The 17479-nt window shown below is 57.3% G+C and overlaps 1 protein-coding gene across 1 annotated transcript in view; it reads left to right on the top strand.

The window, feature by feature from the left end:
• Positions 1–13817, top strand: part of CACNA2D4 (calcium voltage-gated channel auxiliary subunit alpha2delta 4) — a 66960-nt gene extending 53143 nt beyond the window's left edge. The window contains exons 27-38 of the mRNA XM_069582008.1: positions 4414–4475; positions 6668–6712; positions 6882–6944; positions 7825–7895; positions 8235–8310; positions 8695–8747; positions 9019–9074; positions 9463–9483; positions 10275–10392; positions 11732–11844; positions 12450–12532; positions 13139–13817. Of these exons, the coding sequence (XP_069438109.1) occupies positions 4414–4475; positions 6668–6712; positions 6882–6944; positions 7825–7895; positions 8235–8310; positions 8695–8747; positions 9019–9074; positions 9463–9483; positions 10275–10392; positions 11732–11844; positions 12450–12532; positions 13139–13243 (866 nt within the window). The 3' untranslated portion in view covers positions 13244–13817. The remainder of the gene's footprint in view (positions 1–4413; positions 4476–6667; positions 6713–6881; positions 6945–7824; positions 7896–8234; positions 8311–8694; positions 8748–9018; positions 9075–9462; positions 9484–10274; positions 10393–11731; positions 11845–12449; positions 12533–13138) is intronic.
• Positions 13818–17479: the final 3662 nt, after the last annotated feature.

Below are 17479 nucleotides of genomic sequence, written 5' to 3'. Positions count from 1 at the left end.
CTACCAGCCAGTCAGGACGGAGGCATTGGAGAAACAGATATTCCAAGGGAAGGCAGGGGTTGACCCGAAGGAAACAAAGTTAAGGACCAGCTGGGGAGGAGCCGCTGGCCAGAGCTGGACCCTGGTGACCTTCCTGGCATCTTTCAAAGCCTGCCTGATGGCTGGACATGTGGCGCGTTTGTCAAGGGTATCCAGCATCCCTCTTCCTTTACGCCCACTTTCAGGGGTCCGTGGTCAGCACTGGGTGAAAGCTGAGAGACCCCTTGACACTCCTGCACCTTCTTTCTCTGTCTGCTCTGCTGGGCAACAACAGGAGTGCCCGGAGGAAAAGCAGCCTTCCCTCCCAAGATCTCAGCCTCCCACCCTGCATCATGAGACTGGCTCCCACCTGCCCCACACACCCCCTTGTCCCCCGGCTGCTCCCAAACAGCATGTCCTTCCCAGCATCTGGAACCCTCGCCTCACCCACGGGGCACCTTCCCCTCCTTAAAAACTCAACCAGAACTCCCATCCTGGTGCACGTGTCCAGCTGGACCTTCTTCTCTGACCCATATCACAGAGGACAGCTGTCTGTGGGTGGGCGGGTCACCCCAGGTCTACAACGGGGGGCCCTTCCAGAAGAGAGGTCTGCCTCCCCTGGCTGAGTGAGGAATGGGCAGGGACGGAAGAGCTCAGCCAGGTGTCAGGGTCCAGAGGCTCTGACAACCAGCCATTAGCTGTTGTTAACCGGACTGCGGGGTTACTCACTGCCCCAGAGTGGACAGGTGGATGACAAGGTCTCTGGGGTCCCTGAACACCGGCTCCCCAGCTGCTACATAAAGGATGGGCCCCGTCGACCCACAGCCGCCCGACCCCCCAGGTCAGCACCGCCTGCCGCTGGGTTTCAAGGACACGGTCGACAGGAGAGCGAGGGGGATGATGGAGTTTCGGACTCCTGGGGCACGGCGGCTCCGGCGGGGCGGGTGTGTGCGTGTGCCGCGCGGCTGTTTTGTTTTGCCGTCTGTGATGACAAAGCAACGCGGAGGTGACAGCCAGGACGCAGAGCAAAGAGGAGCATCTTGATAAGCTGTCTGCTGCCTGTGGCCTTATTGAGGCTCTTTGTCTGCCAGCCGAGCGAGCGAGTGGGTCTTAAAGAAAAACTGCTTTGCAGGAAGCAGGCAGAGGAGGGCATGAGGCGGCGTGGATCAGGGGGACAGGCAGAGTAGGGGCAGAAGGAAGGGGGTCCGATCGCTCCCCCTCCAACAGGTTGTGGCAGGTCCCCCTAGGGACCGAGGTCGGGCTCTGATGCAAGGACCCGCCAAGCACAGGCCTGGGGGGGTGGGGACAGAAGGCTGGGAGGATGGAGGTCTCACCCGCCCTCGGCCTCAGCCAGGGACTGACTCTTCACCACTCCATCTGCAACCCAGGACCGAGGGGTGGTCTCACCTGCACAGAGCAGGCTTCCGGGGGGTTGCCAGGCAGGGGTGGCCAGCCTGGGGCCCACTGGAGCGAGGGATGAGGTCTGAGAGCTGCCGTGGAGTCTCCCGAGGAGGCTGGGCTCTTTGATGGGGTGGAAAAGCACGATTCGGGTTGTGAGGCAGGCATTGAACAAAAGGGTTTGAAATGATTCGAGCCCCAGGTAAGGTGTGGTGGAACACAGCGAGTGAGTTGTCCTTAAATCCTTGAAGATGCCCCCTTCCTGCCCCCTTGTCTTCCCCCAGGCCCCGCACCTTGCCTTCCTCACTCTAAACCAACCCCTGCTCTCAGCAGCTAACAGCTCTTCCCTAGGAAATTACTCTTCGTGTCTCACCTGAATTCCCCAACTCTTAGCGGATTTCCCTGGGTCCTCTAGGGCACCAGGCACAGCTGGATCTCCAGCATCCAGCACCCCTATCTCTAGGAAGGAGAGGGACCTCTCCAGCATCCAGGACCCCCAACTTTAGGAAGGAGGGGCTCTGAATGGAGAGAGGAGTTCTGCGAGGCCCCCACAGAATACACAAGCATTTATTTTATTTAGCTCGAAACGTATTTATTGAGAGCCTCGCCATGTGCTAAGTTTTATTCTCGGGGCTAGGGAATTCCAGCCCCCTGCTCACTGTTAGTGCCAATTCTAGGTGGGGCAAGACAGACTATGGATGAGGAAAGTAAATGTCATGCTCCCTAGAAAATGAAGGGTGATGAGATAGAATGTGAACGGCCAGTCGAGGGGAGGACCTCGTTATCTGGGAGGTCAGGACGCTGCTTCAGGAGATGCTGTTTGCACTGAGATCCAGTTGTAAGAAGGAGCACTTCATTAATTCTAGGGAAGTGCATTCCGAGGGTGGGGGTGCTGGTCGAGGGGAGCGGGCGGCAGGTGCAAAGGCCCTGGGCGGGGAACAGGCTTGTTCAAGGGAGTTAGAGATTCAGGCTGAAATCAGAGAGATCGGCAGGGCCTTGGATGCCAAACCACAGAGAAGTTTCTATTTTGTTCGGAGGGCAGCAGGAAGGCCTTGGAAGGTTCTGAGCAAGGGAGAGACCCAACTTCCCTCAGGAAGGCCACTCTCTAGGCTCCGTGGGGAAGGATCCGCTGGGGGGTCTGGGGCGTTAATCCAGATGGTGGTGGGGTTGGAGAGAGTGAGGAGATTCATGAAGTTTGGCAACAAGGGCAGCAGCACCCTGGCGGGATGTGGGAAGATGGTGACCATTAGGTGGGCGTTGTGGCCTCATGCGGGGAGGGTTCTCAAGGAGGCTCAGGCTTGGGGAGAAAGAGCCACAGTCGGGTTTTGACCAATGAAGTCTGAAATGCCTACTGGTGACCAGGGTGGACTGACAGCAAGCAGTGAGATGTCCCAAGTCCTAGGACCAGGGCCTAGGGCCTGGAGGGGCTCGTGAATCCACTGTGAGATGGACCCTGGTTCCGGAGAACAGGCTGGGGGCCTTGCTCCTCTGTCTCCACCCATGAGCCTCAAAACCCGGTCTCATTAGGGAAACCTTGGCCCCGCCCTCTCGAGATGCCCTGGGTTAGAATCCCAGAATTTCTTCCAGTTTGGAAATGCCATACCTCCAGGAGACCTGGCCCTGAGCTATGGAGTGGCAAGGCTGAGTCTGGCTCTGGAAAGAGTCTGAGAGCTTGGACCCAGAGGCCAGGGTCAGGGTTTCTTGAATCCTGAACCATTCACGCTGCTCCCCTCTGGCCATTGTTAGAAGATGCCTCCTCTTTCGCTCAGCTTCTCCCTACAGGTGAGGGAAGTCTGTCTAAAAATGAAGGGCAAGGGGACTTCCCCAGCGGCCCAGTGGTTCAGACCACGCTGCCAGGAGAGGGGGTGCAGGCTCGCCCCTCAGTCAGGGAACTGCGATCTTGCATGCCCTGCGGCACAGCCAAAAGACTAAAAATGAATAAGTAAAGTGAGCATTAGGGGAGGTTGTAACAGGAGAAACGAGGGGTAGGGCTGAGGGGCCTCCTGCAGCCATAGGGACAACTGGGGGAGGGGAGCATCCTATCTCCTTCCCACCCACTCCTTCCATACACACACACCCCAGACCCGACAGCAGCAAAGCCCTCGATTGTGGTGGGAAATCTCCCCATTGGGGTGATGCGGTCTCATGAACATGGCAGAATGTTGGGGACCCCGACCGGTCCCTATTTCACAGAGGAAGGAGCCGCAGACCGCGAGGGGGCTTGCCCAGGTCCATCAGCGCCCTCCCGACAGGGGCTCACGTCAGGCCCAGAGGAGAGAGCAGCCAGGGCCCTAGAGACCCCGGGCGGTAGGTCTTCCTCGTGTTTAGGGGCCGGTGACTTGGGCGTGGATTCCCCCCACTGCCCAGCCTTCTACCGTGTGGACTCAAGCTCGGGGCTTTAGCTGTCTGACACCCAGGGCATTTTCTCTTATCCTTATCCCTGATGGTAGGAAGCGGCCTCGTTTCCCTATGCTTTCTCTTTCTCTACAACTTGCCTGTCTTCCTATTCTCCGGGCCCAGATTTCTCCTAGCCTCTGGGCATCACCTCACATTCTCCCAGCCTGTCTGGGGACCAGAGAGGCATGGTGGCTCTTGTAAGCAGCGGCATCGAGCCGGGTTTTCCGGGGCTGGGAGCTTCCTGCAGGCCTGCTCACCGGGTCCTGCTTTGTAAGGAGGAGCCTCTTACATGGGGCCCTGAGCGGGCTGGTGGAGGGGTATCGCTCCCACAGGGCCCTGGACTCCAACCTGGGTCTCAGTGGGAACGTGGGACCACCTCCCCGGGCACCCACCTCGAGCTCCCGGCTCCTTGACTTCATCATCGCATCTTGGGGTGTTTTCTGGTGGTGTCGGCTCTGGAGAGACTGAGCCACGCTCCCCCCCCCCCGGCCCAGGCTGCCAGGTGCCCCCAGCCCTCTGCGGATGCACCTCCTCCCTTGGGCTGGGATCCAACACCTCTCTCACCCTCTCTTCGCCGCCCCCCTCCCCGCTCCGCGGCAGCCGTGGGCGTCCAGATGAGGATGGAATTCCTGCAGCGCAGCTTCTGGGCCGCCACCCGGCAGGTGCGTGTGGGGGTGCGGGCGGGACTCAGGGTGAAGACCCCGACCTGGGCGCCTGAGCTGCTGCCACCAGCGAGGCCCTGCCCGCCTCGCAGCCCCGGACCCCCCGTGCACATACACAGGGCACACACGACAGGAACACACCATACACACGCCACACCACACACATCCCCCGTGTGCACACACCGCTCTCACCACACAGGCATGTGACACACCCCCGCATGCACACCACAGGTGTCCTGTGGGCTCCATTCCCCACACACACCACACACACACACACCGTGCACAAACACATCACACACAACACACACCACACACAACACACACATCACACACCACACACATCACACACCACACACATCACACACATCACACACCACACACACACATCACACACCACATCACACCACATACATTACACACACGTCACACACCACACACCACACACACCACACACACCACACACATCACACACATCACACACACACATACCACACACATCATACACACACCAGACACATACCACACACATCACACACACACCACACACACACATACCATGCACAAACACATCACACACAACACACATCACACACCACACCCACACCACAAACATCATACACACACCACACACATCACACACATCACACACACCACACACACACATACCATGCACAAACACATCACACACAAGACACACAACACACACCACACACATCACACCACACACATCACACCACACACATCACATCACACACATCACACATACATCACACATCACACACCACACACATCACACACCACACACATCACACACATCACACACACACCACACACACACACACCGTGCACAAACACATCACACACAACACACAACACACACAACACACAACACGCACACATCACACCACATACATCACACACACGTCACACATCACACACCACACACACCACACACACCACACACACCACACACACACACACCGTGCACAAACACATCACACACAACACACACCACACACCACACACACCACACACACCACACACATCACACACACCACACACATCACACACACACATACCACACAATCATACACACACCAGACACATACCACACACATCACACACATCACACACACACCACACACACACATACTATGCACAAACACATCACACACAACACACATCACACACCACACACACCACACACATCACACACACACCACACACATCACACACACACCACTCACATCACACACACACCACACACATCAAACACACACCACACACACACCACACACACACATACTATGCACAAACACATCACACACAAGACACACCACACACACCACACACATCACACCACACCACACACATCACACACATCACACATCACACAAATCACACACACACATCACACACACACATCACACCACATACATCACACACACGTCACACATCACCCACCACACACACCACACACATCACACACACACACCACACACATACATACCGTGCACAAACACATCACACACACACATCAGACACACACACACCATAAACATCATACACACACCACACACACATCACACACATACCACACACATCACACACACATACCACACACATCACACACATCACACACATCACACACTACACACACACACCATGCACAAACACATCACACACAACACACATCACACACCACACCCACACCACAAACATCATACACACACCACACACATCACACACATCACACACACACCACACACATCAAACACACACCACCCACACACATACCATGCACAAACACATCACACACGACACACCACACACACCACACACATCACACCACAAACATCACACCACACACATCACATCACACACATCACATCACACACATCACATCACACACATCACACACACACCACACACATACATACCATGCACAAACACATCACACACCACACACATCACACACATGCCACACACATCACACACATCACACATATCACAAACACATCACACATCACACACCACACACATTACACATCACACACACATCATACACACATCACACATACACATAACACACACATCACTCACACACACGTCACATACATTGCACCACACACATCACACACTCACACACACACACACGGATACACAACTCACAGCTCTGCCCTTCCCTCCAGTGTGGTGCCGCGGAGGGGCCGTGCCAAGAGAGCTGCCAGGACAGTGTGAGTGCCTCCCCAGCGGGAAGGGGGTAGGGGCAGCCCCCACTCGCGTCCCCCTGATGGGCCAGCCCCTGCTTCCCCAGCCTGGGTTCCATGCAGTGGCCTCCCCACATGGTCCAGCAGGGGTCAGTGTTAGGGCCTGGCCTTGACCTCCTTCTGGGCTTCTCCCCAGGATCTGGACTGCTTCGTCGTCGACAACAACGGGTTCATCCTGATCTCAGAGAGGCCCCAGGAGGTAAGACACTCAGAGGCGAAACTAGACAGGGGGGCAGGGACGGTCACATCGCCCAGTGGCCTCTACTGTCAAAAAGGCCAGAAGCGATCATCCTTGCCCAGAGACAATCAGTAGACAGTCTGAAACCACAGCTGGCACTGAGAGACCCCAGGACCCAGCCTTTCCACCTCAGATGCCCAGAGGCGATCATCTGTCTGTTTTGTCTCCCTGCTCTATTGGTGGGGGTTCCCCGAGGCCCCCGGGTTTTGTCTGCAGCCTTGCCTAGGGGGCCCACCCCAGAGTCCTGAGCCCCTCCTGCCGCCCACCACCTACTCCTGTCTGCCTCCCCCTCCACCACCTTAACCCATTCAGACATCCAAAGCAGAGCACACAGACGGGGCGGCTCACAAACCACAAAGATGCTCTTCTCACAGTCGTAGGGGCTGGAGCCCGAGGGGGCCCCCCTGGGTAACAGGGTTCTCAGTGTGTCCCTAGCAGCACAAGGGGCAGGGAGCCCCCTGGGGTCTCTTCTGAGAGCACCAACCCCATCAGGTGGGCCCGTTGCCCTGGAGGCACCTTTCTGCATGTGAACGCTCAGACCTCAGCGCCTACCCTCCCACCTCCGTGGGGCCAGGATCTGGACACTCTCTCCCCTCGTCTGGACCTCTCGGATGGGAAAGTCCATCCTCACCGGCCAGCCTGGCCTGGAGTTGCCCCATCACACCAGTTGGCCACATGCCCAGGACCCCCTTGGACCCAGGAGGGCCAAGGAGAAAGTACAACACCCCCCCCACACACACACACTTACTGAGCCTCAGGAGGGGAAGCCCAGATGCAGGTGAAGTCTGGAGCTCGGAGCGACCCCCTGTCCCTTCCTCTCCCCCTCTTCTTGCCCTCACAGGTGGGCCGATTCCTGGGGGAGGTAGACGGTGCGCTCGTGACCCAGCTGCTCAGCATGGGGGTGTTCAACCAGTAAGTGGGGCAGGCGACCCCCTCCCCAAACACATAGAGAGGAGGCGGGGTCAGATGCTAAACAGATGAGATGCATCTTAGATCCCAACCTCAGAACCGCACAGGGACCCCCAGGGCTGTAGAGCAACCTCCTTAGGCCTGAGGCCTGCAGGGGTGGGAAGGGCTGAGGTCCCTGAGAGGGCGAATGAGGTTTGCTGTTCCTTGGCTTTGAGCAGCCCAAGCCCAGAAATGTCGTTTTCTGACCTGCTGACGAAAACCCTGCTGCAAAGTCTCTCAGGGAAGGGTGGGGGTGGAATACGGGTGGGGTCTGGACTCACCCTGTCCCAATTCTGGCTTCAGAGTGACCATGTACGACTACCAGGCCATGTGCAGACCCCCAACCCACCACCACAGCGCCTCCCAGCCCCTGGCCAGCGTGAGTGTTCCCAGGGGCTTCCCTCCACCAGATGGTGACCTGTCCCTTTCTCTCCAGGAAGCAGGGCCCATCTTGACCCTCTCCCACTGCCCCCGCCGCCCACAGTCCGCTCCCTCCCAGATCTTATCTGGCGGGGCGGGGCGGTCAGGGCAACTGCTCCGGCAGAGGGACAGCTGCAGCCCCCTTCTTGCCTGGTTCCCACCCTCACCCCCGCACGGTCCACAACCCATCAGGGATCCCATAGACGCCACCCAGGGTGATGACTGGCGTTATCCCGTCATCCGCTCTACAGCAGGAATTTCCCAGAACAGCTTTCCACTGATCCCGCTGCTGGGATGGGGTGGGGGGAGCCCAGGGCTCACAGTGTGTCCCCTCTCCCCCCAGCCCATCTCTGCCCTCCTGTCGGCTACCAGGTGGCTGATGAACGAACTCCTGCTGTGAGTGAGGGGCTGGGGGCTTCATGCAGGGGTGGGCTATGAGGGGGCCCCTTGAAGGGAGCTGCTTGATGTCCCCACAACCCCAGGGGAGGAGGCTGAGGTCTGGAGTGGAACCAGCCAGGCACATACAATGCCCCCTCCTACAGGCAGCTGCCAGGGAGGGCCTCTGTACCCCAGGAGCCTCCGGACAAGGGTTCCCTGGGGGGAGGGGCAGACAGCCCGGGGACCAGTGAGGAGGGCGATCAGGACTCTGGCCACTTCTATCCGACAGGCTCCTGCTGGAGTGGAGGGCCTGGGGCTCCTGGCGTGGGGACCACAGGGCTGAGGGTGAGTGCTCGGTTGCGGGAACCCAGAGCCCAGCATCATTCTAGCCGCCACTTGCGGGGAGGGGACTGCAGAGGGCCCACCACTCACATCCATCCTGTTGGCCTCTCCATCACCTTCCCTCACCTCTGTGTGATGTCATACCATCTCGGGACACCATGAACCTGTGTGACATCATCCATATGCCATTATCCATCCCATGTGACATCATCCATCCCATGTGATGTCATCCATCATATGTGACATCATCCATGTGACATCATCCATCCCACGTGATGTTGACCATTCCCGTGTGACATCATCCGTTCCATGTGACCTCATGCCCACACCATGTGACACCACCATCATCACCATCATCGCCACCCCGTGCTGGGCCACACGTCCTGGACAGCCAAGACCGTTTTCCATCATTGTAAGTAGAGCGGCCTAGGAGCCCCAGTGCTGGGCTGGGAGGGTCCCAGGAACCTCTCTCCTTCCAGGACTCCTCAACAATGAAGGCCCCTCTCAACTTAGAGCCTCGCTCCTTAGGGGAGGGTGTGTAGCCCAGACCTCATCCCACATGATCACAGCCCTGCCCCAGGGAAAACGGAACCCTCCAGCCCTCTCCTGGGCAGTAGCTCTGACGACGCTAGGAGGACAGTGTCCTGTGGTCCAGAGGCCAAGGCCCCACACAGGCAACAGCTATCTGCTCACCCAGGAGTGGACGTGGGTCCTCCTCCAGGGCGGCTGCCAGGCCTCTGAGTTTGCCAAGTCCTTTCTGAGCCCGCTCAAGTGACCACACAGGCCCCACTGAGGAGTCCAGGAAGTCTGGGCACTGGGCCCCCTGCCCACCTCTAAGTGACCGTGGGGTCAGTTGTGGGGGGAGGCCCAGGGCTTGTCCGGGAGCTATGTCTGCAGAGTGCCCGCTGGACCACAGGGAGCAAGGCTGTCATCTCCCAGGCCCCCCACACCCTGACCTCCTCCAAGCCCCTGGACATCACCGCTGACGGTGAGGAGAGAGACAGGCGTCCCCAGGGTAACCCCAGGCGTCACTCACACTCAGCCGCTCCCTCTCCCCCACCCCCTAAGTCCTGATGGCTTGCCATCTGCCAGTGGAGGGAGCGTCTTCCTCCCGGCGCAGTGACCGCACCGCCCAGGCTGTCGAGGCCCACCCCTACAGGGGTGAGCGAAGCCCCGCGTCCACACCCCTCCGTGTCCCCACAGCCCACAAGCACAAGAAGCAGGACCTGCTGCAGCCCTGTGACACCGCCTACCCCGTGTTCGTCCACCAGAAGGCCCTGCGGGAGGCCAACGGCACTGTGGAGTGCCGCGCCTGCCAGAAGTGAGCGGGGAGGGGAGGGAGCCAGGTGGGGTCCCCGCGGCAAGGCCTCTGTGCCCACTTCCTTGGTGGAGGGACCACAGGCCTCGGCCCAGAGCATGGCAGCCAGCTGGGGACAGGGCTGGCATAGTGTCCATGTCGGCAGACAGGAGAGATGGCCCTGAGGCCAGGGCAGACTCAGGGAAGGAGGGCCAGCTCTCACTTAGACGTCTGTCCACGCAAAGGACCGGGAGGCTGGAGGACGTTTCAGGAGTGGCTAGGGCACCTGACACCTCTGCCCTAGCTCCCGCAGGGAGGCCAGGCTCCAGCCCAGGGAGGCTGGGAGGCCTGGCTCAAAGTTCTGTGCTGCTCACTCCCACCCCGACCTCGGGCCACCGCCCACCCACGGGATGTTCCATCCTGACCTGGAGGAGATGGCCTCCCCTAGGCTGTCCACTTGCCAGCATGCCACTCCCCAGGGGCTTCCAGGATGTCCCTGAGATTCAGGGCACAAGCAAACTGCCTTCTAGTGGGACGCCTGGGACCCTGGCCTCAGACACAGACAGCCCATCTTGTTCAGGCAGGCACTGTCATTGTAGGACTCACACAGCTGGTTTCACGGGAATGTAGTTATTTGTACACTTATCTCAGAGGCTGGCAGGGTGGATACGGCGAACAGTGTGGGTAAAGCCAAGGCCTCAGAGTAGACGGACTTTGACTGAAGAGGAACTGGTGACCTTGAGTGCATCACTTTACCCAGAGGTGTCAGCTTTCCCATCTGTAAAATAGGGATGATACCAACTTCATATGGTATGAAGAAGGTTGAATATGTACATGTGAGTCTGTTGTGCACGTGTATATGGGCACGTGGGTGTGCTGTGTGTGTGTGCACGTGCACGTATGAAGTCCCCTACCCCGCAGGAAATGCCTATGGGCAGTGTCTGTGGCCAACGCACTGGCTGAGCCAGTGACCGCAACCGGCTTGCACCTACTCGGCTCAAATTGGGCAGCGTGCGGGCCTGGGGCGCCACCTTGTGGCTACGCCTGAGCACTGTAACCCCGCTGGGGGCGGCCTCTCCACACTGGCCTGTTTACTTGACATGGTCTTGACTTAGGCCTGTGTTCCCCACAGACGTCAATAACAACTCCTATCCCCCTAGATGTCTGGGCTTCCTTCCCTCCAATCTTCTAGGAAAAGAGCAGGGCAGCTGCAAAGGCTTGTGGGAGATGTAAACCAGGTTGCCTCCCACCAGGGGGCTGACCTGGGCCCCCAAGCCCTCACGCCATCTCCAGAAGAGTCTCCCTGAAGCCCAGCGTCCAGCTGCTCGGAGCTTCCACGGCCCAACCTCTCTCGTGTCCACAGGGCGTTTGTGATGCAGCAGGTCCCCAGCAGCAACCTGCTGCTCCTGGTGACGGATCGCACCTGTGACTGCAGCACCTTCCCGCCAGTGCTGCGGGAGGCAGAGGAGGTCAAATATATCCTCTGGGGCTCCAGCCTGCGTGTGTGTGGGATGCAGGGGAGGGGTGGACGGGGGAGCGGGGAGGGCGGGTCATCACCGAGGGGCTCAGATCTAGAGAGGTGGGGCCAGCCACCCTCACCACCAACACCCTGCCCTTCCCACGGCTCCAAGGGCTGACCTCTGACCCTGGAAGGCAGTGAGGCAGCCAGTCCCACCAGAGGTTCCAGAACTGAGTCCCCAGAGGCTCCCGGGTGGCACAGACAGTAAAGAATCCACCTGCAAAGCAGGAGACCTGAGTTCAATCCCTGGGTCAGGAAGATCCCCTGGAGAAGGGAATGGCTACCCACTCCAGTATTCTTGGGCTTCCCTTACTCAGACAGTAAAGAATCTGCCTGCAGTGCGGAAGGCCTGAGTTCAATCCCTGGGTCGAGAAGATCCCTTGGGGAAGGGAAAGGCAACCCACTCCAGTACTCTTGCCTGGAGAATCCCATGGACAGAGGAGCCTGGTGGGCTACAGTCCTTGGGGTCGCAGAGTCGAACACGACTGAGCGACTGTCACACACACAGGCTCCAGCGTCATCTCCGCCTCAGCTGTGTTCACCTTAACAGTGACCTCTGCACATAACGCCTCCATCAAGTGTGACAGGATGCGTTCCCAGAAGCTCCGCCGGCGCCCGGACGCCTGCCACGCCTTCCATCCAGAGGTGGGGGCTGGTGGCGGGGGTCTTCATCCCCAAACCTCAGCCCAAGCCTGTACCCTTCAGACGTGAGAGCACTGGACACCCAGTGTGCAGCTGGAAGGGCACCTCTGGAACCCTCATCCATGTGCATTTGTGCAGGGAGGGACCCGGCAGTGTTTTTATGATGAGAGCTGGTCTCCCAGGGGCCAGGCCGTTGGTAAACTCAAACACAGCTTCTCCACATTGCCCCCATCGCACTTGGATCCACGGGGTCCGGGCGGGTAGGAGGAAACCATTATGCACATAATACTGTGGTGACCAGCCCTGAACACCGTAGTTGGGCTTCTTGTACTTGAGTCGTCCTTGCTAGACACGCTGAGTCCACAGCCAGGATACTCCCAGAGTGCCGGGCTTCTCTGCAGTCACTCTAAGAGGATAACTCCACAGCCCTTCCATCTTCCTTCTCCTAGAAGCAGGGGGTGGGGGGACCAGGGCTCCCTCCACTTGCCAGAACTCCCCTCTCCCTCAGCCCTCGGTCCCTCTTCGTGCCAGAACCTCCCTCCTGACTCCCAGTCTCCCGGTCGCCTCTGCCTGGATGGGCACCTCACCGGGAGTGCTCTGGGTCCGCAGGAGAATGCCCAGGACTGCGGAGGCGCCTCAGACACCTCGGCCTCGCTCCGCCTGCTCCTGCTGCCTCTGTGGGCCTGGGTGCTGCCACCCCAGCTGCTGCGGTGACCCTGCCCCATCAGGCCTGCTTCGACGCTGGGAAGTCAGTAGTCCGCCATGCTGCCTGGCACTCTACAGCTGGGTTCTTGCCCAGGGCCATGCTCATCAGTCGTGGGCCTCCTGAGATTGCTGGTGGAGTCAGAAACCCATCCTGAAGACCTTCTGGAGTGCCGGGTACCCTCCACCCCACATCTCAGTGGGCAGTCTTCCCCACCTCCTCTTGGGGAGTCCAGCATGAGCTCAACCTGGACCAAGACCAGAGAGCTTTAGTTCCATCTATTCCCCCAGAAATCCAGACCTAGCTAGAGACAGGGCAACTGTTTCTAATGAGCCTGGTTGGTCTTCAGTAGAATCCAAGGACTTAAATGTCCTGAGAAGGAGGAGAGGAATGAGGCTGAGGGCAGAGAGGGGAGGAGGGCAGGAATGCTCCCCACCAGAGATGGAGCTGCCCCAGGGTAAGGTATACAGCAGGGAAGCTCAGTCTCACAGTTGAAGCTCAAAAAAGGTGTGTGTGTATCTGTGCATGTATGTGTGTGTGCGCGCGTGCATGAGAGAGAGAGAAGGCAGGTCCTTTACATGAACATGGCTGCGTGTGATGCTCACTAACTATTGCTATTAAAAAAATTTCTATAAATGTCTTTGCAAAGCCCTGACTTACCATTTGCCTCTTTCTAAGAAAAACCTAGTAGGTTAGCGATACAGCTGCTGCACTGGAGCAGGATGCAAGTCCAGGGCAGGGGGCAGGACCAGTTGCAGCCAGAGGGGTCCTAGCAAAAGACTGGTCTTCAGGGAGGCAAAATCAGGGGGGTCCTGAAGGCTCCAGACCCCCTGGAGGCCCAAGGACCCAGGGTGGTCTTTTTCTGGCTGATGATCCACAAGAAAGACCACCTGATTCTGGCCTCGCGGCTGTAGCTTTGGGGAGCATTCCTATTTGCAAATTGGAGTCCAGTGGGGGAGACGGATGCATCTGGGCACGCCCCCCACCCAGGGGTCTCAGGGCCACAGCTTCCTCCCATGCAGACCTGGCTCCCCAGGGACTGCAGTCCCCACTGTGGGAATGACGCTGAAGGCAGAACTGTGCAGAAACCCTGGGGTGGCCTCCGATCTCTACATTCAGCCGGCCTCCCTGGAAGAGGTGACTGTGATGTGCGAGGCGTGCACGTGGAGTCCGTATCCTGAGCCTGAAACCACGTGGCCTGCGGTTGGCACCCACAGCGTGTCACCGGCTCTCCTCTGAAGCACCTGCTTTCCTGGTGAGGGGAGGGAGAAAGGACGTTGGAACAACAGGCGAGGTCACAGGTGACCGCCGGGTGCAGGTGGGCGAGGAGGCAGCAGGGGTCCCCTCAGGTCGACTCCCCACCTTCATGTCACAGAGCCCTCAAGGCGACAGCCCCTCCCTCGCCGTGTCCTTCTGGGGCATTGGAGCGTGTCCAGACCCTGACCTCTAACCTCTCTCCAGGACAGCATCCTGTTCCCCCTCCCCACAACCAGGAAGAGTCTTTTCAGGCAATTTATCGACACTCTTGGCCACACAATTTAAAAACCATGCTTAGAAGTACTGGGGCAGCTCCCAGCCTCAGCCCTGTCTCTGTGTGGCCAGGAGGGGCTATAGGGCCAGGACTCCCTGTCAGAACCAATGGAAGCAAAAGCCGTTGATACAATAAAGCTGCTCTTCACCTGGGAAAAGAGAACATAAGCCCTGCCTTCGGAGGTCAGAGCTGTTCTTGCCCTTTTCTATTTCGGTGGTTCTAACCCTCTGCCACCCACCACCACCGCTACCACAGCCCAGAGGACAGCAGGTGGCAGCCTAGCTCACGTTAAAGAGCTGTCACCTTGGTTTCAGACCAAGTAAAGTCGTTCAGTCATGTCTGACTTTTCGACCCCATGGACTGTAGCCCACCAGGCTCCTCAGTCCATGGAACCGTAGCCCGCCAGGCTCCTCAGTCCATGGAATTTGCCAGACAAGAATACTGGAGTGGGTTGCCATTTCCTTCTGCAGGGGATCTGCCCAACCCCGGGATTGAACCCAGGTCTCCCGCATTGCAGGCAGACGCTTTACCGTCTGAGCCACCAGGGAAACTCAGACCAACCAAGTTAAAACCAAAGTCACTGAATAGATGACAAGATTCTGGGGGAGAGAGTCCTGAATTCCCTTTTCCTAAAAAAAAAACAACCTGTGGATGCCCGAGGGTGCCAGGGCTGCCAGCTCTGAACTCAGGTCAGGGGTGCGCCAGCTCCTAAGTCACCTCTGAGCGTGTGCTGAGACACGCTGAGACACGTGCTGCTGAGACAAAAGGCCTGAGCACCGCTCCATGACGCCAAGTGGGAGTTCGTTCCGGAGGGCAAGGGAGCGGACGTCTCCAAGTCAAAGACACAAACTCGGGGAAGAATGAGGGCAAGAGCTTGGCGCAGATGCCAGCCCAACCCTGCAGCTCGAGTGAGGGATGCTGACTCGGGGTGGGGCGGGGACAAGCTCACAGGTGAGGAAGCAGCTGTCTCAGCAGACCCAGGTGCTGTCCCCAGAGCACTGTCCCCAGGCCAGGGTGGCAGGGGTGGCAGTGACAGGCTAGACTTCCTGCCCAGCTAGACTGCTGCCATCACCAGCAAAGGCAGAGTCACACTAGACCAGTTTGCCATATATCACGGGGCTGGGAGCGGGAAAACCCGCCCAGCACGACACAGGGCGTGGGGTCAGCGCTTGAGCCCTGACCGAGCGGGATGCTCGGAGACCAGGGGTTACTCACGAGAGCAACAGCGCCCACAGCCATCTCCAGGCCAGAGAGCCCTAGCCACTGTCAGGCCAGGACTCAAATGCGTTCTCATCCACTTCCTTTCCCGCACCACAGGTATCACCGTGAAAAGGGAGCCTGCAGACAGCACAGCAAAGGACCCAGGAAAGCCAGGGGGTGTCTGTAGGCCTCAAGCAGGATGGGAGGGGCAGGACGGGAGGGGCTTCCTTGGCAGTTAAGACCTGGCCTTCCAATGCAGATTCAATCCCTGGCTGGGGACTAAGATCCCACATGCCTCGCATGCAAAAAAATCAAAACATAGAAGAGAAGCAATGCTGTAACAAACTCAGTAATTAAACTTTTAAAATGGCCCACATAAAAAAATTAAAAAAGGACACAACCCAGTGTCCAGCCTCCAGGTTCCCTATGCAAAAAACCTATTCCTACACCTAAAATGAGAACTCATCCAAATACTGGAAATTCCCCTGAAGAAAACTAAATATACCCAAGGCAGAAAGGGTATATCCTCTCTTCTCTTAAATTACATAGAAGGGTTAACAAGCCCCCAAAACCTTTCAGTCAAAACACACGAGGCTTTTATTTTTGGCCGTGCCGCGCAGCAAGGGGATCTCAGTTCCCGGACCAGGGATCGCACCTGCATCCCCTGCAGTGGAAGCCCAGAGTCCTAACCACTGGACTGCCAGGGAAGTCCCTACATGAGACCATTTGATCTGAATGTTCCTCTTAGTGTAGACTGTGTCACAAGTCAGACTCACCTCTCCTAATCTCACCTACGAAACACAAGTCAACAACAGATCTGTTCACTGGGTGCTACTGTTACAATTACGTCAAGTGTCAAGTGCTGTAACACACCCCCTTCGCATGATGCGTTCTTTACATATTATTTTCGTACCTCTAACGATAAATTAGCAACTGCCCCTTGGAGCTGGCTCTCCCCTCCAGTCTTGTGCCTGGGACCCCAGTTATGATGAAAGTGTAAGGAAGGCCGGAAAGGCTTGAGTTGGGCATGAGCATTGGTTTTTATACCACACCCTCTATTAACTTTCATCCTCATCCTGCCTGCCATCATTAACATGTTAGGAAAATTAAACGGAAATGTGAAATATACAAATTACAAGATTTATCTAATTAACACTGCCAGAGAACATTTTCAACTTTCGCACTCTCAACACTACTCTGCGAAAATGGCAGTATACAATATGACTTTCAAATATTTGGTAGCCCAACGATAACCCCAAGTGTCCTGAGATATTCTATTCAGTATAGAAAATACCTGTGTGGCCAAAGAATCCTATTAATATTTCACAAGAGCTTAATTTGTTGGTCAGTCCACAGAGAGCCTTTTCAGAATGGTCTCCAGAACTCAGAGTGGGATGTTTCCAGAAATTTAAGCTTCAGTATCTAAATGAAGGCTTCAAGAAATACCAAAAGCTATGGAGAGGGAAGCTGAGGCAGCTTTTTCTTTAAAAAAAAAAAAAAAGGCACAACAAGAACG

This window comes from Ovis canadensis, chromosome 3 (genome assembly GCF_042477335.2).
Source record: "Ovis canadensis isolate MfBH-ARS-UI-01 breed Bighorn chromosome 3, ARS-UI_OviCan_v2, whole genome shotgun sequence".
Lineage (NCBI taxonomy): Eukaryota > Metazoa > Chordata > Mammalia > Artiodactyla > Bovidae > Ovis > Ovis canadensis.
This window is presented reverse-complemented; position numbering and strand designations above follow the sequence as displayed.